The sequence below is a fragment of the Tursiops truncatus genome, chromosome 16, assembly GCF_011762595.2.
Source record: "Tursiops truncatus isolate mTurTru1 chromosome 16, mTurTru1.mat.Y, whole genome shotgun sequence".
NCBI lineage: Eukaryota > Metazoa > Chordata > Mammalia > Artiodactyla > Delphinidae > Tursiops > Tursiops truncatus.
Window position 1 is genome coordinate 13,889,746 of NC_047049.1, and position 27,199 is coordinate 13,916,944.

At 37.6% G+C, this 27,199-nt stretch overlaps 1 protein-coding gene across 1 annotated transcript in view; it reads right to left on the reverse strand.

Moving 5' to 3' along the window:
- Window positions 1-27,199, reverse strand: part of LOC101325780 (pancreatic triacylglycerol lipase) — a 73,707-nt gene that overhangs the window by 11,050 nt on the left and 35,458 nt on the right. The window contains exons 7-11 of the mRNA XM_004321936.4: window positions 7,469-7,514; window positions 6,078-6,232; window positions 5,352-5,474; window positions 3,292-3,426; window positions 921-1,032 (exon numbers count right to left, since the gene is read on the reverse strand). Of these exons, the coding sequence (XP_004321984.1) occupies window positions 921-1,032; window positions 3,292-3,426; window positions 5,352-5,474; window positions 6,078-6,232; window positions 7,469-7,514 (571 nt within the window). The remainder of the gene's footprint in view (window positions 1-920; window positions 1,033-3,291; window positions 3,427-5,351; window positions 5,475-6,077; window positions 6,233-7,468; window positions 7,515-27,199) is intronic.

The window sequence follows — 27,199 nt, forward strand, 5'->3', positions numbered from 1 at the left end:
TTCCACCTATACTATAAAGTCCTGTGAGGGCAAGGATCTTGGCTTTCACAGTCACTGCGACCACAGCTTGGCAAGTGCCTGACTGAGCAGGCTCTCATAAGCATTTATGGACTATGAGAAAGAATGTTCTCTCCAGCAAGTTAAAGAGATATCCCAGACACCCCCACCGATGCAAATGTAACCAACTTATCCAAAGTATTAAAAAAGAGAGTCAGGGGGTCAGAGACAGGGGATTTGGGAAGAACATAAAGAAGGGACGATGCAAGAAGAAAGTAATCATTTCCTGAAATAGTCACTTCTCAGATCCAGGATAGCAAAGTCTTTCTTATAAATTTACAAGGTTGTTGTAGGACCTGGGTATCCAACATATGACTCCATTGGCTAAAGGCAACCAGTCTGAGATTTGTAAAATCATATTTTTTATCTAATTAGCAGCATGTAGCCCGGGCAGCCCAGGACACCCAGACTATCTGTCCCCACCACTCTCGGGTTGTGGTTCATGAGGACTGGACTAATTATCAATTGCTATGAAGCAGAATATAATTAATGATACATTTTTGAGCTCTTTGGGTTTAATTCTATTGCTTCTATTATTTATGCCATTTCTTCTATTCACCAAACTCATCCTTTGTGAATACCCGACAAAGAGAAAATAGATATGAATAAGACATCCAGATGTTCTTAATTCACATTTTAGTCACATGCAGTATTTATATGTTAAACAGGGCTCTGTAGACTAAAGATTGGTATTAATAACAAATTCATAAGGTCTTAGAACGCAGCGATTTCTCTGATCATGTGATCTAATTCGGAAAATGTGAAAACTTGTCTCCTCAGGTAAAAGCAGGTCTGTGCCAAATTTCTGTCCTTTTAGACCCCGTATAGGCTTCATTTAGTCCAACTTTGCAGCTTTGACCAACCTGTGATACGTCCAATGGTCCCATTTGTCCTCCTTCCTGACTCGCCAGCAGCGTGGGCACCTAGACTGTGGCCAATGACGTGGACCTTGGAAGGTGAGTATTCAAATGACGACTGTTGGAAAGAAAACTTCTTCAGAATGTTTTCAAACTAGCAAAATTCACGATGGACAGAAAAGAGAACGCTCTGAAAACTCAATTTTTAAGAAGAGAAGCTTCTCCTTTAAAGCAGTCAATTTTCATGGATTTTTCTTTTCATTTATCACGAGAAATGGCGATGGTGTAATGTTTAAACTGGTGGAAGTAGTGTTCTCTTTTATTGTTCTACTACGTAGAGGGGACTCTTGATGGATATCAGGACTTGTTACCCAGAGGTGGTGAAGCAGTATTTGGATTAGAAAGTAATGATTATTCTTCAATAAATGGTGTTGTGAAAACTTGACAGCTACATGCAAAAGAATAAAACTGGACCACTTTCTTACACTATATACAAAAATAAACTCAAAATGTATTCAAGACTTAAATGTAAGACCCGAAACCATAAAACTCCAGGAAGAAGCATAGACAGTATATTCTTTGACATCCATCTTAGCCATAGGTTTTGGATCTGTCTCCTCACGCAAAGGAAACAAAAGCAAAAATAAACAAACGGAACTACCTCAAACCAAAAAGCTTTCGCACAGTGAGGGAAACCATCAGCAAAACAAAAAGGCGACCTACTAAACGGGAGAAGATATTTGCAAATTATATATTTGGTAAGAGTTTAATATTCAGAGTGGACAAGGGACTCACGTAACCCAATATAAAAAAACATAATCTGATTTAAAAAATGAGGCGAGAACCTGAATAGACATTTTTCCAAGTCAGACATACGGATGGCCAACAGACATATGAAAAGATGCTCAACATCACTAATCACCAGGGAAGAGCAAATCAAAACCACAATGAGGTACCACCTCCCACTTGTCAGAATGGCCATCATCTAAAAGACAACAGATAATAAGCATTGGCGAGGATGTGGAGAAAAGTGAACCCTCATGTACTATTGGTAGGAATGTAACTTGGTAGAGCTACTGTGGAAAACAGTAGGGAGGTTCTTCAAAAAATTAGAAATAGAACTTCCATATGGTCCAGCAATTCCACTGCTGGTTATTTTTCTGAAGAAAATGAAAACATGAATTCCAAAGGATATATGCACCCTTATGTTTATTGCAGAATTGTTTACAATAGCCAAGCAATGGAAAAAACCTAAGTGTCTGTCAATAGATGAGTAGATAAAGAAGATGTGGTACAGACATACCATGTTTTATTATGCTTTGCTTTACTGTGCTTCACAGATATTATGTTTTTTGCAAACTGAAGGTTTGTGGCAACACTGCATTGAGCAAGGCTATCAGCACCATTTTTCCAACAGTATTTGTTCACTTTGGGTCTCTGTGTTACATTTTGGTAATTCTCTCAATATTTTAAACTTTTTCATTATTATAATATTTCTCATGGTGATCAGTGACTTTTTCTTTTTTTTGCGGTATGCGGCCTCTCACTGCTGTGGCCTCTCCCGTTGCAGAGCACAGGCTCCGGACGCGCAGGCTCAGCGGCCATGGCTCACGGGCCTAGCCGCTCCGCGGCATGTGGGATCTTCACGAACCCATGTGCCCTGCATTGGCAGGCGGACTCTCAACCACTGCGCCATTAGGGAAGCCCAGTGACCTTTGATATTACTATTGTAATTGTTTCGGGGCGTCACAAACTGCACTCAAGTAAGATGGTGAACTTAATCAATAACTGATCTGCCAGCTCCACAAACCAGACATTGCAATACATATTTTGGCACCTGAAATTAATAGAATATTGTGTGTCAACTATACTTCAATTTACAAAAAAAAAAGAAAAAGAAAAAAATTAAAAAAGAATAAAAGAAAAGAATAATGAAAGCAATTACTTAAGCACTTTCAGGTTTAACATTTTGTAAGTTTTTAGTTACCAAATCAGGTTAGCTTGTCATCATTGTGCTTCTCTTAAAAAAATAAAAACAAACAAACAACAAAACCTCTACTTTAATCTTCAGGTTGACATTATCATATCAACTCGGCTTAATAACTGGTAAAATTAAAAGAACTAATGATGGAATTCAGTAGAAACAACCTACCTGGTTGCTTGAAAAATAGCACTTAAAAATCAGTTTATTCACCTTAGTAGGCATATTGATGAAGCCCAAATCTAGATTTTTTTTTGCATTTTTCTTTTTAATCAAGGAGAATGCCCACTCTAAGTAGAAAAATACTTTACCAGTTATCATACATACAGCAATTATTCTGGAAGAGAATCCAGAGAGCAATGTGCATGGGCTTTTGTATAACCCAGAGGTAGTTACCTCAAGAACGTCAACGAAATACGCCACTTCTGCTCCCACAATCCGGATGTTCTGTGAGGCTTGTGTGTACCCAGTTCGTGAGCCACTTTTCCAGTCCACACAGATGCAGTTCACACTTTCCACTTTAAACAGGTTCTGATGGAAGAGACACAATAAATAAGTAAATAATTCAACATCTTTCCTAATTACTAATTAACACTCTTGAAGACCAGGATAAATTCCCTCCTTGACCTACACAATATCATGCTCGCTTTTTAACCCCAAACCAATAAACAAAACTTTTAATCTGTTATGGTTATGGAATCCTTTTTAAAGCTTAACATTGGCTCCAAACTAGAGATTTGGCCATAGTGGGAACTGGATTCTTGGGATTTCTACAGCAACAGATGCATAGACATTTGTTGCAGGGAAAAGTGTATAAAATATGGTACAATGGGTTGTCTCATTAGAGCATCATAAACATCACAAGACATTGTCCCTTACTAGATAGCACCTCAGGGCATTTCATTGCCTGTCTTGTTCACTTCTGTACCCTCAGTGCCTGGAAAAGTTCCTGGCACATAGTAGGCACTCAGTAAATATCTACTAAATAATAGAATAAATGAAAGACTATGTTAGGACCCTTTAAATATAGGTATTGAAGGCAAATGAATAAGCTTCTCCATGATGGAAATACTAATCAAAATTTTTGTGCGAACACGTTTTATTGTACATGACTGAAGTTATTTCACATAAAAATATAAACTTTCAGATATCTGCTGGAAGCCTTTTTGGGTGGGGGTCAATGATAGTTTCATGAATGCTAGATCTGGCAGGAATTTTATTTATTTGAGTATTTATTTATGCATATCCCCACCTGTTTTCCAAGAAGAATTTGAGAATGCAGCAATATTAGAAACCATCTCCAATTGTTTCATTTTACAGATAGAAAAATCCAAAGAGGGGAAACGATTTGCTAGTGTCCTGGTTAGCTAAAGATAGAATCAGAACTTGAATCTACTGCATTTAACCTTCTAATTTAATGTACTCATTCCTCCATTATAATGCCAAAGCCAAGTCAAATGCAAGAAAAACACATCTGCTTTCGGATCTCAGAAATAAATTGTATACGCATATCTGAAAATCTACATACCTTTTGAGCTGAGAATCATTTATTTATTTTTTCTTTACTGTAGTATAGAAATCTATTACTACCCTCCCTTCTACCCCAGCCCAGTAATCATCATCTATAAATTATTTTCGAAGACAAGTTGTGGTTTTACTGATTATTTTTAAACTTGTGTAGTTAATTAGCCCCTTCATTTTAACTGTCTTCAAGATCAGTCGAAACTCTCTGGAGTTAACTCAGATCAGCCTTTGGCTTGAGTCACAGGCAGGCCTGAAATAAGACCTCTAAAGAAATGATTGCATCTTTGCGCCACAGCTGGCCACAAAATCTTGATGAAGAAATGAATCAATGACAATGTTCCTTAAGCACTAGCAGTTACTGGAAAATTTATTCTGTTTGATTTTCTGTCTTTTAATTCTTCATTATCACAGGGCACATAGCCAAAGGCAAATTTAAGAAAATAGGATCACTACTGCTGAAACAACAGAAGCCAGAAATGAAAATCTACACAGTTTTCTTAGCTATTGCTACCATAGGAGATAAAAGAGTAGCAAGGGAAAATAATTAGTTTGGGCAAAATGAGTTATCTTAGTTCTTCACACAGAAATCAAAGCCTATTGAAGAGACTAAAAGCTATTGAAAATGCAACAAATGTTGCATCAGTATGGCAACATCCGTTGCTAAAATTTAGAAATATCTCTGTATTAGTTATTAAATAATCGCTACCCAGAGCCACCAAATGCCTGCCAGCCTTGCTACTCTGACTGTCCCAGGTCCCCTCCACCCCGTGTCACCTCCTGGACCTCCTCTGGGAACCCCAGGCCCAGTGGGGTCAGAGGATCCTCCAGCCTCATGGTGGCAGGCATCTGTCCTGCCTGGGTAGGGCCTTGCCTTCTCTGTTGTTAATTATCACTCTGGAAACAAACTTCCCTTAAGAGATTTACAGTCTCACCTTGCAAATGTTGTGCAGCCAGCTTTCTTCTCCCTTGTCTATGAATCCATGAATAATAAAGACAGTTTTTCTATTTGTTTTGAAATTGGAGTCTGTGATAGTAGATGGATCTGCAACGAGTTTCTATTTGGGGGAGAAAAATGTTTAATGTCAAGTTTCTGAAAATATCAAATAGAACTGTTACGAGGAGGGAAGTGGCAGATGGGAGAAGACTCCTGGGACTTGGGATCCTTGTGAGTAAGGATTCTCTCGTTACAACCAAGCTATTCGCAATTATCACCAAGTCGATACTTTCCAGATGTCATGACATTTTTGCATTTGCTCTACTTGGGGTAATATGTCTGCTATAATATTGGTGGTAGGGTCTTGTCTCCACCCAAAGGAAGGCTATGTACGTGTGTGTGCGTGTTTTATAGATACAAAGTATGTTGGGAGGTTATACATAATACTTAGAGATTATACATATGTAATATCCATATTTAGAATATTGTATTAAATGGTACCATAGAGGTAGAATAAAAATAATATCAAGTAATGGATACTTTAAACAAATTATCAAACAAACCTTTTATAAACAAGTTATATAAAATAATACGGTCACTGTGCTAACAGTCTACAGAGGTGCAAATTCCACTGTCTGATTTGTTCTCTTTAGAAGACAAAATTCAGTATCCTTATTACATAAAACAGATGAAACTTAGTTCTGAAAACCATGAGTGTTCTTACTTGAAAGTTGTCTGGGTTCTCGTTAGTGTATAGGAGGAAACGAGTGTTGACATCTTTTGGAGACCAGGGCAAGATTTTGAGGGGTCTTTCTACAATTCCTGCCCAAGGGGAATCATCACTGAAGCAACCAAGTCTTTCATAGCAGATTTCTTTTCCTGCAATCACCCAGAAGTGTTAGTGTCACCAGGATGTTCTTTTTGATGGTCTCTCTGACAATACATGAGTTAAACTACATTTTGTGGCATATTTTCTTCCTCCACATCTTCAAACACCTTCCTTTATACACACTCACAAAACAGCTTCAACAGACAACATCCCAGCTAAAGACGGGCTGCTGCTTCTCATTTCCACTATGTAGGACCGTCTCACTCCCCTTCTGTCTCTGTCCAGTCCCATGCTAGGACTCATTTGAGCCTCTCAACTCAGATGTCTTCTCTGGGCCCTTGGTGCCCAAGAAGGGAGCAGTCTGGTGTCCCCAGGTCTTGGTAGTAGGGGATGAGGCGCTTATCTCCTCGTAAACATCTTCTGGCATTGGGCTTTGGGTTGAGAGCTTAAGTTTCGTGCAAATGCCAAAACTTTACGTCTCTCCCTGGGTGAGTATTTAGGTCTCTGACCTATATCTGAGGGGCATCCTGGATTCTTGTGATGAAGAAGCTGCCCACAAATAATCAAACAGAAAACCCATGGTTTGACACAGCTCTGTGCTTGAATGTTAACCCATAAAAGAACAACACAAAGGAAGGGTTCTCCAGGGGGATAAAGTCTCCATTAATAGTGGGAGCAGGAATAGGAGTAGTAGTCGTTGTGGGCGTTGCATTCTCGATATGTGCCACGTGTCGGGCAAGATGATCTACGTGACTTATCACACCTAAGCCTCACAGTTACCCTACAACAGGGGTGGCATTATATGCCCAGTTCACAGATGAAGACAGTGAAGCACAGAGAGGTTAAGAATTTTACTCAGGGAAATACAGTTGTGGCTGATGGAACCAGGGTTCAAAGCTTATGCTTGACTCTGAGCTAGGGTTGCTAAATTTAGCAAATGAAAATACAAGTTAAGTTTGAGTTTCAGATAAACAATAAATTTTTTATTATAACAATAACAATAAATTTAAATTTTCTTAACTTTAAATTTTATTTATTATAATGATAAATTTTATCATTTATATAACTATGTCGCATATTCTTCGTTTTACCTGAAATTCAACTTTAACTGGGCGTCTTAGCTTTTATCTGGCAGCCCTACTCCCAGTGCTGTGCTCCTAATCATGGATCTGTCCCCCTTGCTCTACTTCTCATCCTCATAGTAGCTGGAATTCAGGTGTTGTAGCCCTTCTTCCAAGTATTGAGCAGCAAGTCTCTTCCAGCATGACATAAATAGTTTTTCTTACCTACTACTGCTCCCAGCAACAGCGAAAGTGTCCAGATTAGCAGCATCTAAATAAAATTTAAAATATAATTAAGTCTGGCTAAGTAAGTTCTTAAAAGATTGGGATAATTCAAGTTCAGTTAGACCTCTGAGGGAAAATGGGTAAATTCAACTAAATTAGACCTGGTAAACATGTTCCAGACTCACCATAGCAGTTCTGTCAAGTTCTGCCCACAAGATAGCACCTAGAGGTCCTTTTATAGGCAAAGCTTATCTTTTTGAGCAGTTCTGTGGAAAAGTGGCATGAGAAAAGAGGAGGTTCCAAGGATGTATTTCTAATTTTAATCATAAATAAACCAAGATTGATAGAGTAGGTAAAGTTTTCCACAGTACTTTTGGAAAGACGAGAAAAGGGTAGATAAGCACAGTTCTCTTTCAATGTGATTATACAATGCTTAGAATCACCATAATTTCATTGTAGTGAAGGTTCTAGCCTGCCCGTTTTTTAGTTTACAGTTCTCTGTGCAGGTCTGTGGGTATGGGTGAAACTAAATTGTTTTCATAGACTTGATAGCAGCAGTCTTGACCACAAATACTAAAAGCTTACCAGCTCATGCAGTTTTTGTACAACCTTGCCTTACCTTCCAAAACAGTGAAATAGAGGCATTTCTTCAAGAGAGTTCATTTCTTTTAGGAAAGCTGTTGACAGTTTATTTTGATAGTCCATAGGACTAGTTTATTTCTCAACAATAACATGGAGGAAAGAATAAATGAACTGATGAAAGGAACTGGGGGTACTTCTAAGAACATAGAGGTGAAATCAGTGACCCCATCACCAAATGAAATTGTGCATAAGAGAAAAACAAAATTCAACTTGGAAAAAAATGGTCTGGGAAATATAATATGGAAGAGAAGTATTTGATAGAAAAGAACTGGTATGTTTTCAGTTGGTGATCGCATTGCTTAAAATTAATTTTAAAAAGACTGGGATAGGCTACTATATTTAAGAGACTGGAGCATTTGGCCTGACAGCATCACAGCTATAGGTCGAATCATATGAAATTGTCATGTTTGTAGGTCAAAAATGGTCAAAGGATTCAGTTCCCTGACAAAGTTTACAGGTACAGAAAAAAAGCGAGAAAATTATTTGTGTATGAAGAAAATTCAGGGATGTTGGACAAGGGAAATGTTAAAATCAGGACAGAAGTTGCAAGGAAGAAATCCCATGGATGGGAGCAGTGGCAGAGTCCCACTGAATCCTTCATGTCTCAGCATTTAATCCTATCCTTAGGGACTCTTCTCCAGCTCTGATTAGGTTGGTTTCCCTCTCTCCTCTAGAAACACCTCCCTTCAGAACTAGCCTCATTTGACACCCATCACAATCAGTTGTGGATCATAAACTCTGAGAAAGCTGGAATTCTCCAGGCCTTGTCTTACGTCAGCATCTAGACATGTTGACATGAAGCAGGCCCTAAACACATCCCCCATGAATGAACAAACAAATGAGGAAATGAATATAAAAAGCAATATAGTTTGAATAATTTCTATAGGAACAACTGCCTACACAGTCTCACAGTAAAGAATTGTGATTTTTAACTGAAAACAAGCAAAGTAAACAAACCAAAAAAAAAAAAAGGAGCCAATGTTCACTCTGGAGTTGACTATAAAATAAAATACCTTCTGTGTGAATTACCAACTAATTCACACAAGATTTCTAAGTTGGCATTTTAGATAGTACAAAATTTAATCCATAGTTAAGGAGACCTTTGTTCAATATAGGTTGTAGAATTAGGACCAAAAGTCACTAAGTTCTGAAACAGAGACTAGAGTTCATGGAGAATTTTTTTTTTTAATAAACTAAAATAAGTTCAAATTTTATAGTGTTTTGGGAAGAGTCAATTTCCCAAACTGTTATAAAAGCTAAGAAAGGAATTGTATGTAATCAGCAGTCTATCATGTCAATTCTGGATGAATGACTTCCCCTAAACTCAATCTCGCTGAACCCTTTAGTTGGGTTGTAAAATTTTATGAACTATATTGTTTCATTCAGATCACTAACATGCTATTTATGTCTGTTTATAGTGTGTATAGGAGAGATTGCTGGCCTCTTCCTACAGGGACTAGAACTAAACTCTATTACCCAATCTGTCTTGCAGTATGATGTGCACATGACCAACTGGCCAATGAGATGTGAGTGCACACACGCACATCAAGTCTAGTCTTGTTCATAAAAAACCCACACATGATCTGCCGTATGCCTTCCTTTCTGTGGCATGATGCAGACAAGAACAGTGACTTTGAAGGCCATGTGTTGAAGCTGGTGGAACCATAAGCTGGAAGGAGCCTGGGTTCCCTGCTTAGATGAAAGCCACCCATCAATCGCAAACACCCATTTTGAACTGTACATAAGCAAGAAATAAATTCCTATTATGTTAAGCCACTGATATTTCAGGGCTACATCAACTAGCATTACCTCAACCAACAAAGATTATTTTATTGTGCAATGACTTCTCCTACTTCCAAGAACAGTTCAGGTACCAAACATTGAATCCTCGGTTGCAAATCTTACCATGAGATTTGGATGCAAACATTATGCAAAACATTAATACTTTGCCAGGTTACTTTCCAATTCTTGGCTTAAAAAATCCCCTTTCCTGCCACTTCCCAAATTATAAAAAGTAATTGCCCAATTCTTCACTCTATTTTTGTAGAATTTTAATTTTACTGGGTATTTTTCAGTTCAGACCCTGATAGTGACCATTGTTTCACAAGCAACCTGAGGCCATATGATACTTCAAGGTTTAGTGAGAATTCACCCAGTGCTGCCTGGGCCCCCAGATGCAACTTACTTGTAGTGAGAGCAGTTCAGTGTGCTGGGTACCTAGGAAACTCTCAAGCACCACAGGCAGGTGGATTGGAGCTACCACCAAAATCCTGCTCTCCACTAGCTTTTGTTACTCCTCACATGTCAGGATTGTGGGCTAGAGGGTGGGCCCTGTGCAGGCTGATAGAGCCACGGCAGTCCTTCTCCAGCTATTGCATGGCACTGAAAGTGGGCTTTCATTGAAAAATAATTCTATGTCTCCTGGATTCAGCAGAGCCCTACATAACACTGATTCAGTTTTGACTCTGAAACCTTGGACATTTAAAAATAAAAAGATAAACTTAGATGTTTCTAATCCAGTAGCCATGTTTGCAGAGGAGTTAAATATTGACATATGTTTAGGCTCTGATTCTGGCAGCCTTGTGATAACAAACTCCAGGTGAGAGAAAGAAAGACCCTGGGACACCTGTGCAGACAGATAACTGACATGTTAGCCAAACGGGGTCTCATTTACTTAACCTTCACAGAGCCTGTCATGTCCTCCTTTATCCTGCTCAGACCACAGCCAGGGCCTTCAATGGGAGGGAGAATATGCCTACATGAGAATGCCAGACTTCCCTGAGCAGAAGGAGACTGCAATAATCTGAGGGTTATTGTGGCCTCACATCTTCCAGAGCAACTGTCCTGCCAAATGTGAGGTGTTTCTGGGACTTCCCTGGTGGCGCAGTGGTTAAGAATCGCCTGCCAATGCAGGGGACACAGGTTTGAGCCATGGTCCGGGAAGATCCCACATGCCACGGAGCAACTGAGCCCGTGCACCTCAACTACTGAGCCTGCGAGCCACAGCTAATGAGCCCATGTGCCACAACTACTGAAGCCCATGCCCCTAGAGCCCATGCCCTGCAACAAGAGAAGCCACTGCAATGAGAAGCCTGCGCACCACAACGAAGAGTAGCCCCCGCTTGCTGCAACTAGAGAAAGCCCTCACGCAGCAGTGAAGACCCAATGCAGCCAAAAATAAATTAATTAATTAATTTAAAAAAACCACCAAAACACTTTATAGTTGAGTGTGCTTATTAAAAAAAAAAACAAAACAAACGTGAGGGATTTCCGTTCCCCCAGACTCAGGGACTGAAATTACAGTCAACCCTCCTCTGTTATGTATGAAGATGATTTACTTTGTGAAAAAGAAGAACAAGCATACTTAAAATTTTATAGCATTGATTATTCAGTTTTACATACTTATAAAGTATGCATTTAATGTCCTGCAGAACCTATGGAAGCTTTAGCTATTTTTCTTATGAGGATAGTGAGACTCAGAGAGTTTAAGCAACATTTCCAGGGTCACAGTGTTGGTAAGCAGGAGAGCTAAGTCTTGGGGACAAATTCTTTCCTCCAGCTCCAGATGACTTGCGTAAATCCACAAAAGGCCACGTTCTCCACGGCTGTGTTACAGTTGATCTAAAAATGGTCAAGAATGGGTACCGCAGAAGATGTTAAATGTGTATGTATACATATATATGTATAAGACTGGGTATCTGCTTTGCAAAACAAAGCCACACATATTTTTTAGATAACTTGTTTTATTTGTATTTTGTTCCCTTACTATTAATGCAGCAAATGGCAGTATTTTTTCAAACGGAAATGCAACTTTTGTGATATTAACTATGATAGTCATTTCTTTCCTGGGCCATCACACTTCTAATTGCTTTTCTTGCCCTCAGGACACTGTCTATCCTCTACACACTGCCTGATAGTCAGGTTTAAAATGCAGACTGGCCACTATTGTTTTTAAAACCCCAGCCCTGTGCTTTCTAGATCAGCACAGCCTAATAGGAATATACTGTAAGCCACATTTTAAAAAGTAAGAAGAAATAGGTGAAATATATTTTAATAACTTATTTAACCTAAAATACCCAAAATATTATCGTTTCAACATGTGGCACATTTCAAGGGACCACATGTGGCTAGCACCTATCATATCAGATAGCACAATTCTAGATCAAATTAACTCTTCTTATCACAAGTAAAGCTTTACAGATATGGTTATCTTCTCTGAGGTTTTTAACCTTGTTGCATACCCATTTGGTCCATTTTCCAGCCACTTTGAACTCCTTTCAAGACATGAGCTCTCAAGAGAGTTTAATGGGATCCAACTACAGGGTACTTAACGAATGGAATAACAAGATTTTCCAGATGTCATTGAGCAGGAAGAGAGAGCAAATAGGTAGAGAGATGCAAAATTCAACAGACCCAGAGATCACAGCTTGGATACTGAGAGCTATGGTGAAAGAGGGACAAAAGAGAGATAGCAAGCAAAGGAAAAAGAAAGAAAGAAAAATATTAAACTAATAATTTGTACCAAATTTTTTTTTATACCTAAGATGCTTTGGGGGTCAGACAATTAGAAACGACCTGAAGAACCTCACAGAGAGGCAGGCAAAGCCAGAGGCTGTCTCACCATGTGCATTTCATAACCAACCTTGTAAGGCAAGTAGCAAAGTCCACTTAAAAAATTATAAGCTGAAGGATTTCTACTTCTAGTAAGGATGGAGCAACTGGTATCAGACTTGCCCTTTTACCATAAATAATTAAAAGTTTGGAAAGAAAATATATAAATGATTTGCAAAGACTGAACAATGGGTAGTACAAGACTGTAATAAATGGAAAAAAAAGGAAAACAAATGAGGTGAGACCTTCAATCACTGGACCCCAGCACAAGGAGGGAGATTCCTATTAGAGCAAGGCAGGCTCATTTTGCTGAGGAGATAGAGAGCAGAGGCTAAAGTAGTTAGAATTTGCAGAGCAAAGTACTGGAAAGCAGGAAGCTATGAAGATGGAGAGTTTTCAGAAATTGGCACGGGTGTCCGCTTGCATCTCTGGATAAATACTAAGCTGTGTTTGCAAAGAGTAAGATCTATGAGGCTGATTAATAAAACAACTGTTAGGGAAAGACCAACTATCTGAGGGAATTTATAATCTGAACAACTCCTGGAGTAATTAATAGTGCATAAGGAAAATCACAGTCAACACAATAACAGATAATTAAGCCAATTACATTTTTTTTGTTTATACGATGACTAGAACTTTGTCTAGAGAGTACTGAACACGTAGCTGAAAAGCAAATACTTCAGATGAGGCAGTAATTTGGATAACCGAAGTTATATTAAATATAGTTTAAAGTGAAATTCCATTTTCTCTTAAATATCCTTTCCTGGATAAGCAGTTATATAAAGTATTTCTTAAATGTATGAGAAAATTGTGTGAGTCATAAAAATTACTGGAAATAACATCCTACTTTTTATGGGTGATATCATTCCCTAGTCATTGCCATGTCATGACAAATACTTTCCTCAATTAAACATTACAGGAAGGGCAAAGATATCTTGCAAAGCTCTCTGAGTTGAGAATGCTACTAGAATAGCCACTTCTTAAGTGTTTACACACCATAAATTCTCTTATGAAATCAGACTCGATTACACATTAAAGACATTTTTTTTCCTAGTTAGTATCCTGATCAGGATATACCAATGGGATAGATTACTGTCAATTGGATCAGAATCACATTGAGAGACAAATTACAGTCATGAAGGAAAGTTTGTACCTTATGATTCATTTTTTAGTTCCCAAGAGCTGTTCTGAATAGTTAGATCATAGATAAATGTGTGAAAAAATTTAGAAAAAAGACTGATTCCTTTAGATGAGTCTAACTCATTAATGGATAGTCAGAATCAGCTCAATGTTTATAACAAATATAATTTCTCCAACAGTTTTCCTAGCTTTCCCTAATCTAGTAGAATCCTCACAGAATACTGGAAGTTTTCGGAATAATATTTGAAATTCTTTTGCATAAAGAAAAAGAAGTACATAATATCAACTATTTAGCAAGATTGACAAAACATAATACTTTCCCAGGAAAATCTCTTTATACACATAATGGTTTTACAGTCCCCAGACTCAGTCTCCATCTGCAGAGTGTAGGAGAGAATTCTTTTTACATATGATATCTCTTTCCCTTTACTTGTTAGAAATCTGGATTCCTGCTACTCAAAGTGTGGTCCATGGGCCAGCAGGGTCAGCGTCACCTGGGAGCTAATTAGTTAGGAATGCAAAAGCCACCTGAATCCGCTGAGTCGGAATCTGCATCTTAACAGGGTCTGCAGGAGATTTTGTGGCGCATTGAAATTTGAGAAACACGAATCTGGATGGCCCCAATTTGGCTCATTCCAAAACCTGACATACTTTAAAAGGGAGAAGGTGAAGTTACTAAATTGCCAACTAAAGAATAAGAGCTGATCACCCTTGGAAACTGGGGTCAAGGAGCTTATCCATTTGGAGATGTTGGGAACTGCATCTATCAATACAAATATAGCAAATGAACCCCCTGAATGAGGTCTTTAAAGCACCTGACCTGGGGTAAAATTTATATGGGAAACACATGCTCTGCCAACTCCAAGATTAGCATCAGTAAAAAAAGAACATCGGGCTTCCCTGGTGGCGCAGTGGTTGAGAGTCCGCCTGCCGATGCAGAGGACACGGGTTCGTGCCCCGGTCCGGGAAGATCCCACATGCCGCGGAGCGGCTGGGCCCGTGAGCCATGGCCGCTGAGCCTGCGCGTCCGGAGCCTGTGCTCCGCAACGGGAGAGGCCACAACAGTGAGAGGCCCGCGTACCGAAAAAAAAAAAAAAAAAAAAAAAGAACATCATGCTTACCACCTACCCCTGGACACTGGATTTCTAATCACGTGGTCCAGGACTGAAAACACTTGGAAACCACTCTCACAGGCTAACATGTAACTATTTGAAGTTCCCTCTTAAATGCATTGCGTTCTTAACCCAGAGCTGCAGGATGGACAGGCTGTGATTTGCCTGGTGGCCCCATCTGTTCTCCTTTCAGCTTCCCCAGGAGCTGGGAGCCCAGGGGTCTCCAGTGATGTGAACCTCAGAAGACAAGTGCCCACTTTTGGAGAGTAAAATTTCTTCAGAATGTGCCGAAATGTGTCAATAATAAAATATCGTATGCAGTGGGAACCTCTGGCACCTTGATTTGCCAAGATAATCTGACAATAACATCTACAAAGGAACAAGGGGATTTAGGTCCACTTGAGGGAAGATATGAAAACATCCCAAACATTCCTTAGCCATGATATTTTTCTTTATTTTTATAAAGAAAATAAAAGTACATCTAATTCTTAAGGCATCAATAGTTGTCATGGGTCATTATCTTGCCCCTCTACTGTGAAAAGAAAGCTAAATTTAATGATGAGTCATTTTAAGATCTTGCTATTAGAAAGTAACCTAGGCAATTGCTTTAAAAACTAATAATGAATTAGTTACTTAATCCCATGAAATTCAAGTCTAAGAAGGTTTTCATACCTCTTCCTGCTCAGTTCAGCTTTTCATTTGTTTCTTGAGGTTCCCTATAGCACAACCAATTTGATATTTTGGATGATTTATATCAATTTGTTAAAACTGAAACTAATAACGGATGAAATTCAGTTTAGAGACCAAATTAATTAATTAAACTGCTTTAGATATATTTATATCTTTTAAGCAGAACTGATTGCAAATGAGGTCAAGCTGGCTTCTGAATGAAGTTTAAAAATCATTGTCATTCACAGTAGTTTTCTGTTGAATTAAGGGGAGAATGTGTATAGATGATCACACTTACACAAATGCTTTGGAACAAACTCCTGAGAGTGGAGCCTGTGGAACCTGGTAACAGGTCAGGTTTTTTTCATTTGTTTGTTTTTTTGACATGGCACATTTTGTAATTAGAAGTGTTTGTGATTTTCCTCTTGACCATGTGAAAAAAAGGGGAAATGCCTTGGGAAACTACTTTGCAGTGTTACCTGGTCCACAGTTATCTGCCCAACACCCACAAAAGATGCATGTCAGCTCCCATCACCACTCTGTGGGACCCAAGTTTATGTCTTTAGTGTACTTTCGCTCCTGTCAACACAGTCGTATTTATTTCTTTCACCTGAAAAGTGCACGAACTCTCTAGAGAAGTAGTAAATTATTCAGGAAACAAGTGTCTTCTCTTTGAACACATTTTGGGGAATAACATAATATCACTTCTATCTTATACATTCTCATGCACAGGGTTAATCTAATGGCAACAAACAATGGGACAGAAAGAATTTAAACATTACAATCCTATATATGTAGTCTCATATATTTTAATATTGAATTCGCCAGAAGTTTACTCTGAGTGAGAAACTGAATTTTGAGAATTTTACCGTAATATAGGCATAGATATTTTATTTTTTAATGTATAAAACGTAGTATCATGGGCTGTAAGCAGGCTAACTATTGCAGTGCTATATGCAAGATTCTTCCACTAGAGGGCCCCTCAACTAAATATATATATTGAAGGGAAGTGAAAAAAGGTTTTTTGGGTTTTTTCATGATTAAAAGATTAAAAAACAATCAAAAGACTTTTTAATCTCTGCCATTAATGTATATCAGTGGAAAGTTATTTCAAATGAAAACATACAGCTATTCAACCAGAGCTATATAAGGTGGCAAGTCTATGATTAGAGGAGAATGTCATAAACAAAATAAAAAATAAAATTCTACTGTGTTAGCGCTGGATGGAAACCTTAAAAATAATTAATTTAGAAATACCCTAACCTCATTCCAAATACTATTCTTAGTAAAGGAAGAAATCTTAGAAATAATTTTTAACATATTCAATTTCACCAAAATTGGAGACACCAAGGCTCAAAGAGGGGAAGTCATTTGCCCAGGGCCAGATCACCAGTTACTGCACAGTCTGGACAAGACTCCAAGCCCCGGTCAGTTCCATGCTTTCCCCACTATTCTCTAATGTAACAGTATTCTCCACCTCTATCAACATCCCTATCTATCTATCTATCTATCTGGAATAAATCCTTCTGATTCTCAAGTACTGGGAAAAGTCCCTGAAGCCCCCGACTTTGGGGCTGAGTGAGAGGTAATACTGCAGTTTTCATCACTAGAGGTGGAACTGTGCCCCTCCTGCCACACACCTATGGCCTTAAATTATGTCCCAGGCTTCCCTTCAGGTGTTGCTGTGGTTATTTCTGATTATATAAATTCATCGATTTTAATTTCTACTGTCTTATTTTATCTATTGGTTTTTAGTAGTTGCTCTAGGGAGACATATATCTTTAATTTTTCACAGTCTACTTAGAGTTAATATTGTACCACTTCACGTAAACGTTAACAACTTTGCAAGTGCTTAGGTCCATTTTCCACCCTTCACTGTCCTTTATGCTATAGTTGTCATATCTATTACATGTATATAACATGACTCATCCCACAGGACAATATTAAAATCAAGTAACAGATTAAAAAAATTATGAGTGGAAAGATGATGTTTATTTGCCCACATATTTACCATTTCCTGTGTGTTTCATTCCAAGTTTCTGGCTTTGGAATAGCTTGTAGTTCAGTGGACATGCATTCGCTTTGTTTTCTTTGATCTGAAAATGGCTTCCTTTCACTTCATTCTTGTTTTTAAAATACATTGTTTTATTTTGCAACTGCTTTCCCATATGATTTTCTCTCCCATATGATTTTATCCCCATTTTGTGACAAGCTGTTGAGGACAGGGTACTAAGCGACTTACTCAAGACAACATAGCCAGGAGGTAGAGTAAATCAGGACTTAAATCCAGATCCTCTGACTTGAAATTCCACAATCTTTCTATTACGCCAGTTATTTATAAGCAGGAACATGAAGGGATGAAATTGCGATAACTCAGAAAAGTAGTTAATGTGTGGATTAGGGATGACAGGAAGAGGAATAAAAGGCCTCCTAACGAGAGAGACTTCAGACTACTGAGGAAAATACTCTGGATGCAGACGGAAGAGTCCTCTAGGTTAAAAAAAAATTCAATGTAAAGAGACTATTCTTGCCTAAAATTATGGCGTACAGTAAGATTCAGGCTACAAAAGAATGGTTGTTGAGAGCAGAGGACTTTCACATTGTAAAGGACTTTCCCAGGAAACTTCCATTTCTGTTAGCTCTCAAGTTAACCCAAATTGAGAAATAGCAATTAGGAACAGAAACAGCAATAGAATGAGGAATAGAAGTATGGTTATTAAGCCCTAGTCAAGATAGACGGGACAGAAGGCTTATATTTTAAGGATTGGTATTACGTCTTTGAAAACGGAAAAACAAACTTTTCTGCAATCCCAATACCAGCAGAAATCATCCCAAACCAGATTTACCAATGGAGCTTAAATTTCAGGGCCCCCTTCAAGTGCATGGGTTCTTTGAGCTGTTTTCAAAATCTTTTTTTAAAAATTAAGGTATAATTGACATATAACATCTTATTGATTTCAGATGTACAACGTAATGATTCAATATTTGTGTATATTGCAAAATGATCACCACAATAAGTCCAGTTAACATCCATTCCCACACATAGTTACAATTCTTTTTTCTTGTGATGAAAACTTTTAAGATCTACTCTCTAAGCAACTTTCAAATATGCAATATATGGCTATAACTATAATCACCAGGCTGTACATTACATCCCATGAACTATTTATTTTATAACTGGAAGTTTGTACCTTTTGACCTCCTTAACCCATATCACCTGTCCCCAACCCCACCCTCACCTCTGGCAACCACCAATCTGGTCTCTGTATCTACAAGCTTGGGGTTTTTTGTTGTTGCTTTGTTTTGTTTTGTTTTTAGATTCCGCATGTAAGTGAGATCATACAGTATTTGTCTTTCTCTGTCTGACGTACTTCACTTAGCATAATGCCCTCAAGGTCCATCTATGTTATTGCAAATGGCAAGATTACATTCTTTTTTATGGCTGAGTATTCCACTTGTTCCATTTTTTGTGTGTGCTTGTGTATGTGCATGCCTCCTTGTGTACATATATATGTATGTATATATCACATCTTTATTCACTCATCCATCGATGGACAGTTAGGTTGCTTCCATATCTTGGTTATTGTAAATAATGCTGTTATAAACATAGGGACGCATGTAGCTTTTTGAGTTAGTGTTTTTGTTTTCTTCTTGCTTCATTCTTGAAGGATATTTTGCTGGATATAGATATATGGCTGGATGGCTTTTTTCCTTTAGCACTTTAAAGACATTCTATTTTCTTCTGGCCTTTAGATTTCTGATGAGAAGTGAGCAGCTATTTAAATCATGTGTAATATGTTGTTTTTCCCTGGCTGCTCTCAAGAGTTTATCTTCAGTTTTCAGCATTTTGATTATATTGTGCCCAGGTGCAGTTTTCTTTGCATTTTTCCTTCCTGGAGTTTGCTAAGCTTGCTGAATCTGTAAATGTACATCTTTCAACAAATTTGGAAAATTTTTTTCTATTATTTGTTCTGTACCACCTGTCTCTTTTCTTCTGGGACTCAAATTATAATAAGTACGTCAGACTTTTTGATATTGTTCCACAGGCCCTTGAGGCTCTATTCTTTATTATTTTTTCAATCTTTTTCTCTGTTCCTAAGATTGGATAATTTCTACTGATCTATATTCAAGTTCTTCTATCATTATCAATCTTCTATGAAGCCCATCTGTGGAATTTTTAATTCATATATTTTATGTTTTCACGTTGGAATTTCCAATTGATTCTTTTTTATAGTTTTTATTTCTCTTTTGAGGTTTTCCTCTGTGTTCATTCCTTATGACAGTTTCCTTTATACCATTGAACATATTAACATAACCAGGGAAATGCAAATTAAGATCACAATAAGATACCACTATACCTATTAGATTGGCTAAAATTTAAGACTGACAATACTAAGCATTGACAAGAATATGGAGAAACTGGAAAATACAATGCTAGTAGGTATGTAATAAGATATAACCACTTAGGAAAAAATATTTCTGGGTTTCTTAAAGTTAAACATACACTTACCAAATGACCCAGTCATTCTATTCCTAGGTATTTACCCAAGAAAAATAAAAACGTGTCCACATGAAGACTTACATATGAAAGCTCATAGCATCTTTCTTCCCAATAGCCAAACCAGGGAAAACCCAATGTCCATCAAGAGATAAATGGGTTAACAAAATATGACATGTCCATGCAGTGGAATAATACTCATCAATATAAAGGAGTGGCCTACTGATACATGCAAGAACATGGATGAATCTCAAAATCATCACGCTGAGTGAAAGAAGCCAGAAACAAAAGACTATGTACTGCCTGACTCCATTTCTTTAAAATTCTAGAAAATATAAGTGAATCGTTTTTGCACACACGAAAAAATTGGTGGTTGCTTGGAGCCAGGTTAGAGGACTGTAAAGGGGCAAGAAGGAACTTGGGGGGCGGGGTATATCTTCATTATGGTGGTGGTTTACCGGCTTATGTAATTGTCAGAACTCATCAAATCGTACATTTTAAATGAGTGCAGTTTATTTTAAATAACAAAATTTATAACAAAGTTGATTAAAAAATAGCCCTATGAGGAAATGCTACTAAAATCCTCATTTCATAGAAAAAAGCAACTAATGAAAGGATATATTTATTACATGGAAGAAGAAAAATAATACCAATGTAATACATTAATTAAAATTAAATTACATAAATGACTTGGGCTTACTGATTCTAAAGATCTCCAAACATACAATTTCACTATTTGAAGCTATCTAGACTTTAAAATTTAACATTTTAAAAATTAAGAGCTTATGTAGAACAAGTGCACATACATTAAGTGAACCACTTGATTAATTTTTATGCTTGTACACACCCATGTAACCATTACTCAAATCAAGATATGGAATATTCCAGCACCCAGAAGACTTCCTCAGGACCCCTTCGAGTCAGAAATTACTCCCAATGAATGACCAATGGATGACCAATGAATGATGACCTATATCACCTTTGCTTATTAGTTTTGTCTGTTTTTGAGCTTCGTATAAGTGGAATCATATGGTATGTATTCTTTTGTGTCTGACAGTTTTCACACAATATTATGTCTGTGAGAATAATTCATGTTGTTGAATGTATCAGTAGTTCCTTCTTTCTTAACATTGTGTGTTATTTCACTGCATGAACATACCACAATTTATTTAGCCACTTTATTATTGGCAGACAATGAGTTGTCTCTGGTTTTCGGCTCTTACAGTATGCTATGAGTATTTGGAAACACATATCTTTGGCAAGAATAAACCATGATTTCTGGTGGAAAAGTAGAATTATAGCATCATAAATAAAAAAGCATTGTTAAGTTTAACTTTATTTTGATTAGATAAAATACATAGGCATTAAATAAGAAAATAATAAGTAATCTTGAAGTTTGCTTTTGTTATCGTTAGAGGAGCAGATGTTAATATCTTCCCCAGAGGAGGATTCCAGGATGGCTCCTCATGGAAAATGATGTGGAAAGCATTTGAGAATGAGCTTCAAGTTTATCCAGAATGTTATTTGAGGACCTCTGTCTGCCAAATGGTACTTGATGAGTTAAAATTAAGTTTGTTTCCACATCTTGGCTATTGTGAATTGTTGCAATGAACATGAGAATGCTAATATCTTTTTGAGTTCTTGATTTCAATTCTTTCAGATAATTACCCAGAAATGGAATCGCTGGATTGCATGGTAGTTCTATTTTGAAATTTTTGAGGAACCTCCATATAGTTTTCCATAGCAGCTTTACCATTTTGCATTCCCACTAACATTGTATAAGGGTTCCAAATTCTCCATATCCTCAGTAACACTTGTTGTCTTTTGTTCTTTTGATAATAGCCAATCTGATAGGTATGAGGTGATATCCTATTGTGATTTTGATTTCTATTTCCCTGATGATTTGTGACACTGAGCATTTTTTTCATGCACTTATTGGCCATTTTTATGTCTTCTTTGGAGAAAGGGCTATTCAAGTCCTTAGCCCATTTTTAAAGTGAGTTATTAGTTTTCATGATATTGAGTTGTGTCCATTGTCAGAAGAATGGATAAAGAAGATGTAGCATATACACATAATGGAATATTATTTAGCCTCTAAAAAGAAGGAAATTCTGTAATACGTGACAATGTGGATGAAACTTGAGGACTGAGCTAAATGAAATAAAGTTGCAGAAGGACAAATATTGCATGATTCCACTTATATGAGGTATTGAAACTAGTTAAACCCATAGAAACAGAGGGTGGAATGGTGGTTGCCAGTTGCTGGAAAAGGGAAATGGAGAGTTACTAATCAAAAGGCATAGAATTTCAGTTAAGCAAAATGAATAAGCTCTAGACATCTGCTGTATAACATTGTACCTAGAGTCAACAATACGGTACTGTGCACTTAAAAATTTGTTAAGAGGGTAGATCTCATGTTAAGTGTTCTTCACACACACACACACACACACACACACATTGTAGTAGGTATTTCTTTTGCCTCTATCCTCCCTCCCAGAAGCTCACATCCAAACATCGAAACAAATGTGTCAACAATTGACTTCAACATCAGCAGCAATAATGCTCTTTTCTAAGCAAGGAAATGTCTTATCCCTGGCATTTCTCAGGTCAGCATACTTTCAGACTCTTTTATTTCCCACTCATTGCTGGTAGCCAGGACCATTAATTCAGAGGGAGAAGTAATACTGGTTTTTGATTTTCTTGGTTTAGGCTTTAAACTGAGGGCATAACGGTCCCATCTTGGTTAGAAGTCCTTCCTTTTCATGTGTGAATTTTTCCCTCTCTGGCTACAGCTGGGGATATCCTGGATTCAAGTGCACTTATAAACGAAACAATGTGCAGATTTCTTTCAAGATTCTAAAGGTACTTTATAAATACAGATTTCGAAGAAAAAATATTTAGCATATCCAAACGTTTACCCATTTAGTAATTTGAAAGCATAGGATTTTAGCACTTTACAAAAGCTTTCATAAGACATCTCCTTCAACACAGTATCTATGTTTATCTGCCATTGCACCCAACAGCAGCATCTACAAACAAGTCCAAAAAATTGTTGACTCTAGCTTTCAAAGAATGGAAAAATAACTGAAATAATTTAATTTAAAAATGTGGTAAAACACACGTCACATAAAATGTACCATCTTAACCATTCTGAAGTGTAGAGTTCAGGCATCAAATACATTCACATTGCTGTGCTGTCATCGGCACCATCCATCTCCCGAACTCTTTTCACTTTGCTAAACTGAAACTCTGTGCCCGTGAAAGAATAACTCCATACGCTCCCCTCCCCATGGTCCCTGGCCACTGCCATTCTACTTTCTGTGTCTATGAGTTTGACTACTCTGGGTACCTCATTTAAGTGGAATCATACAGCATTTGTCCTTTGGTAACTGATTTATTTCACTTAGAGCCGTGTTCTCAAGTTTCATCCATGTTGCAACTTGTGTTAGATTTTTCCTTCCTTTTCAGCGCCAAGTAATATTCCATTATATGTATGTATCACATTTTGCTTATTCATTCATCCATGGATGGTCAGTTGGGTTGTTTCCACCTTTTGACTATTCTGAACATTGCTGCTATGAACACGGGTGTACAGATATCTGTTCAAGGGCTTGCTTTCAATTTCTTTGGGTCTATATCCAGAAGTGGAATTGCTGGATCATATGGTAATTCTATTTAATAATTCAATTTTTAAAAACTTTAAAACATTTGTAATAATATTGTATGAGTCCTATTATATTAAGGTCACAAACAGGAAAACCTATCATATGGTGATAAAGTCAGAGAGGTGGCTACCTCTGAGCAGGGGAGGCTGACTGGACAGGGCCAGAAGAGACCTCTCCAGGGTGATGGAAATGTTTTACATCTTGATCGGGGTAGAGGTTACACAGTATACATAAGAATGCATCAAGACATACATTTAAGCCATATCGTACATTTTACTTTATGTAAATTATACCTAAACAAACTCTCAAAGATATTTAACAGTGATATTTTTAAGCTGATATGGCACAGAAAACTCAAAGCCACGATATATTTAAATTTAATTTTAATATAGATAGATAGGTATGAAATAAGTTTTAAATATTTAAAAAAGCATTTGTAATATCTAAGTAGGACAAATTTTCCCAGTTCACCAGGCAGTTTCAGGAGGTTCCATATATCATGCTAGAATATAAATGCCCTTTTATGGATAAATGTTTTCTTTTGCCTGTAATTCCATGGATAAAGAACAAAAAAAGAGCAAAGTTTCCAAGGATATGTTTCCTATGTTAACTATTGAAAATTTATATCATTAACAATTGAGGGAAGGTCATAAGTGTGTACATTAAATTTATCTTTATATTTGAGTAATCAATGCTTAAATGAGTCACTATTTCAATGCAGTTCATTTTTATTCCACAATTCTGAGTATATATATATATATATATATATATATATATATATACACTTATGGTTGAAAAGAACTTTGTTACCACAGAGCCTGTTAGGGAAGGCTGCCAAACAAACACTAAAAAGTACCTGCCCTCGTATTTTTTCTATGAACAGCTTGTCTAACCCACAGTAAATTCAGAAACAGAAAATTAAAGATAATTCTTCACTAACCCAACCAAATAATTCCGTCATTCTAGAAAAATGGGTGTATTTTGACTTAGAATAATGTATGCCTGGCTAATTTACCTCTCGACAATAATGCAGAAGAAAAAGTGACCTAAATGAAGGAGCTGTGGTTAAAGCGTAAAGGAAGAATGAGTTATAGACCACCAATAAAATTAGGAGAGAGTAAGCTGAGATTCAATTTGGAAAATTCCATCAGGGAAAAAAATAGTCAGAAAAGACCTTCTGGTGAGGAGAACTGGAGACTTACGTGTACAGCATCTGCCTGGCCTACCGGCTCCTATGCACCCCGTGAGGCCAGCAGCAGAGCTTCCCAAGAGTCAGTGCCTTTGCGTCCTGAATATGTGTCCCTAAAAAAGATGACTCCGTGCCCAGATAACACAGCAGGTACAGATAAAAGAAAGCAAGATAAATAAAAGGGCAGAGACCTTTGTGTATAATGAATGATCAAGAAGTTTGGTGAGTGACCTGCTTGTAACGACACACACAGAGAGAAGAACTAGTTCTGACAAAATCAGATTAGTTATGGATAGAGGAAGAGTGAATTATCTTGTACAATAGGCCTAGTCACACCAGCTGCCTGTAAAATCTTGCACAGGGATTTTAATGAGCTCTCATTATCTCAGAACTGGGTTAAAACATCAGAGAACAGAAACTTCTAAGAATCAGAGTCCTAATTCTTCACGGCATCTGGTCACGCGAACACCAAGCTAACCTTTCTGTCACAGCCAGAGGCTGCGCTTGTCACAAAGGTGAGCTCTGCACAGCTTCTCCAGTTTGCTACTTAGAAAACATACCATCGAATCCCTAATAACAACAGCCTTTGCTATTTATAACTGTGTTCAAAGCTTATTTACTAATTACAGCGTTTGAATTGCACGTTCACCTATCTCCCATTCCATAAATCCATGGGAATAAAGCAGAGAGAAAGGGCGTGGGAGAGGGAAAGGGACTTACTTTAGTTCTTAAATAGCTTTAAAAATTAACATTGAATTGTCACAAAAGAATACTTGCAAAATATGTGTATGGCATAAAGAATCATGATAAAGTGACTGTTAATCCTTTGCTCAAAACCTCCCAATAGTGTCACGTCTCCCTCAGAGGGAAACCAAAATCTTCCTCGAGATCCACTCCCACCTGGCCCCTCCCACCTGGCCTCCTACTCACCTTTCCCCCACTTGGCTCCAGCCACCTGACTTCTTGCTATTCCTGAGGGCTGACTTCTCCCATCTCAGGTCTCAGTCCTTCCTCTGCCTGCAGCTCTCCAGCTGAGCCACACGTCCTCAGGGCTTCACCCCAATGCCACCTCCACAGCCAGTGTTCCCTGGCCACCCTATATACAATTTCAACTCACCCCAGTCAACACGTCCTCATCTCCTTCTGTGCTTCATTTGTAAAATTCTTAGCATCTATCACTAAATAACATATACTGTTTATTAATCATGTTTGTTGTCTATCTCTAAGCACCAGAAGTTAGCTCCAAAAAACAGAATGTCTGTTCTGTTCACTGTCATTTCCCCTGACACACTGAGAGCTCTGAATAAGTATTTGTTGAGTGCGTACATGAGGAAACACCCTGTATCCAGCACCCAACTGAAGGAATAGGACAAATCCCCTGCATGACCCTCCTCCTTTCCATCCTTTCCTCCTCGATCAGAGGTGGCCATGAATCTTGTTTATCACTCCCCTGCTTTTTAAAAAAATACTGTGTGTGTCTGAAACACAATATGTGTTTATATGCCTACAAATATACTGTTTAGTTTTGCATATCTTTGACTTTCTATAAATGCAATCATTACGTATGCATTCTTCTGCGATTTGGTTTTTTCATTCAACAGTGTGTCTTTGAAGTTCATCCATGTTACGTGTAGCTTTGGTTCAGTTTTTGCCACTGTATAGTATTATACTGTATGATTATACCACCATTAATTTATCCATTTTTCTGTTTATTGATATTTGGATTGTATTTGGTTTTAGTGTTACAAAAACTGTAACACAAAAACAGATTCTTAACCACTGCGCCACCAGGGAAGCCCCTCTGTGGACATCCTTATACATGACCTTGCGATTGTGTGCTTCCAGATCTGGGGCTGGACTTGAAAGGTTGTAGGGTCTTCTGTTCTTAGTCTTTATTGGATAGTGTCAAATTATTTCCAAAGAGATTTTTCCAACTTACATTTCCATCAGCACTGCTCTGGTTGCTCCACATTCTCACAGTGACTGGATATTATCAGACTTTCCTAGTTTTGCCAATCTGTTGGCAGTAAAACCACCTCGTGGTTTCAGTCAGTGTTTCCTTGATTATCAATGTTATTAAGTGTCTTTTCTTTGGCTCTTTGGGTTTTTTCCTCTGTAAGTGCCTCTTGACCATTTTTTATTTGGTTATTTTTTTCTATTGTATTTGTAAGCATTCCTTACATATTCTGGATAAAAATATCTTGT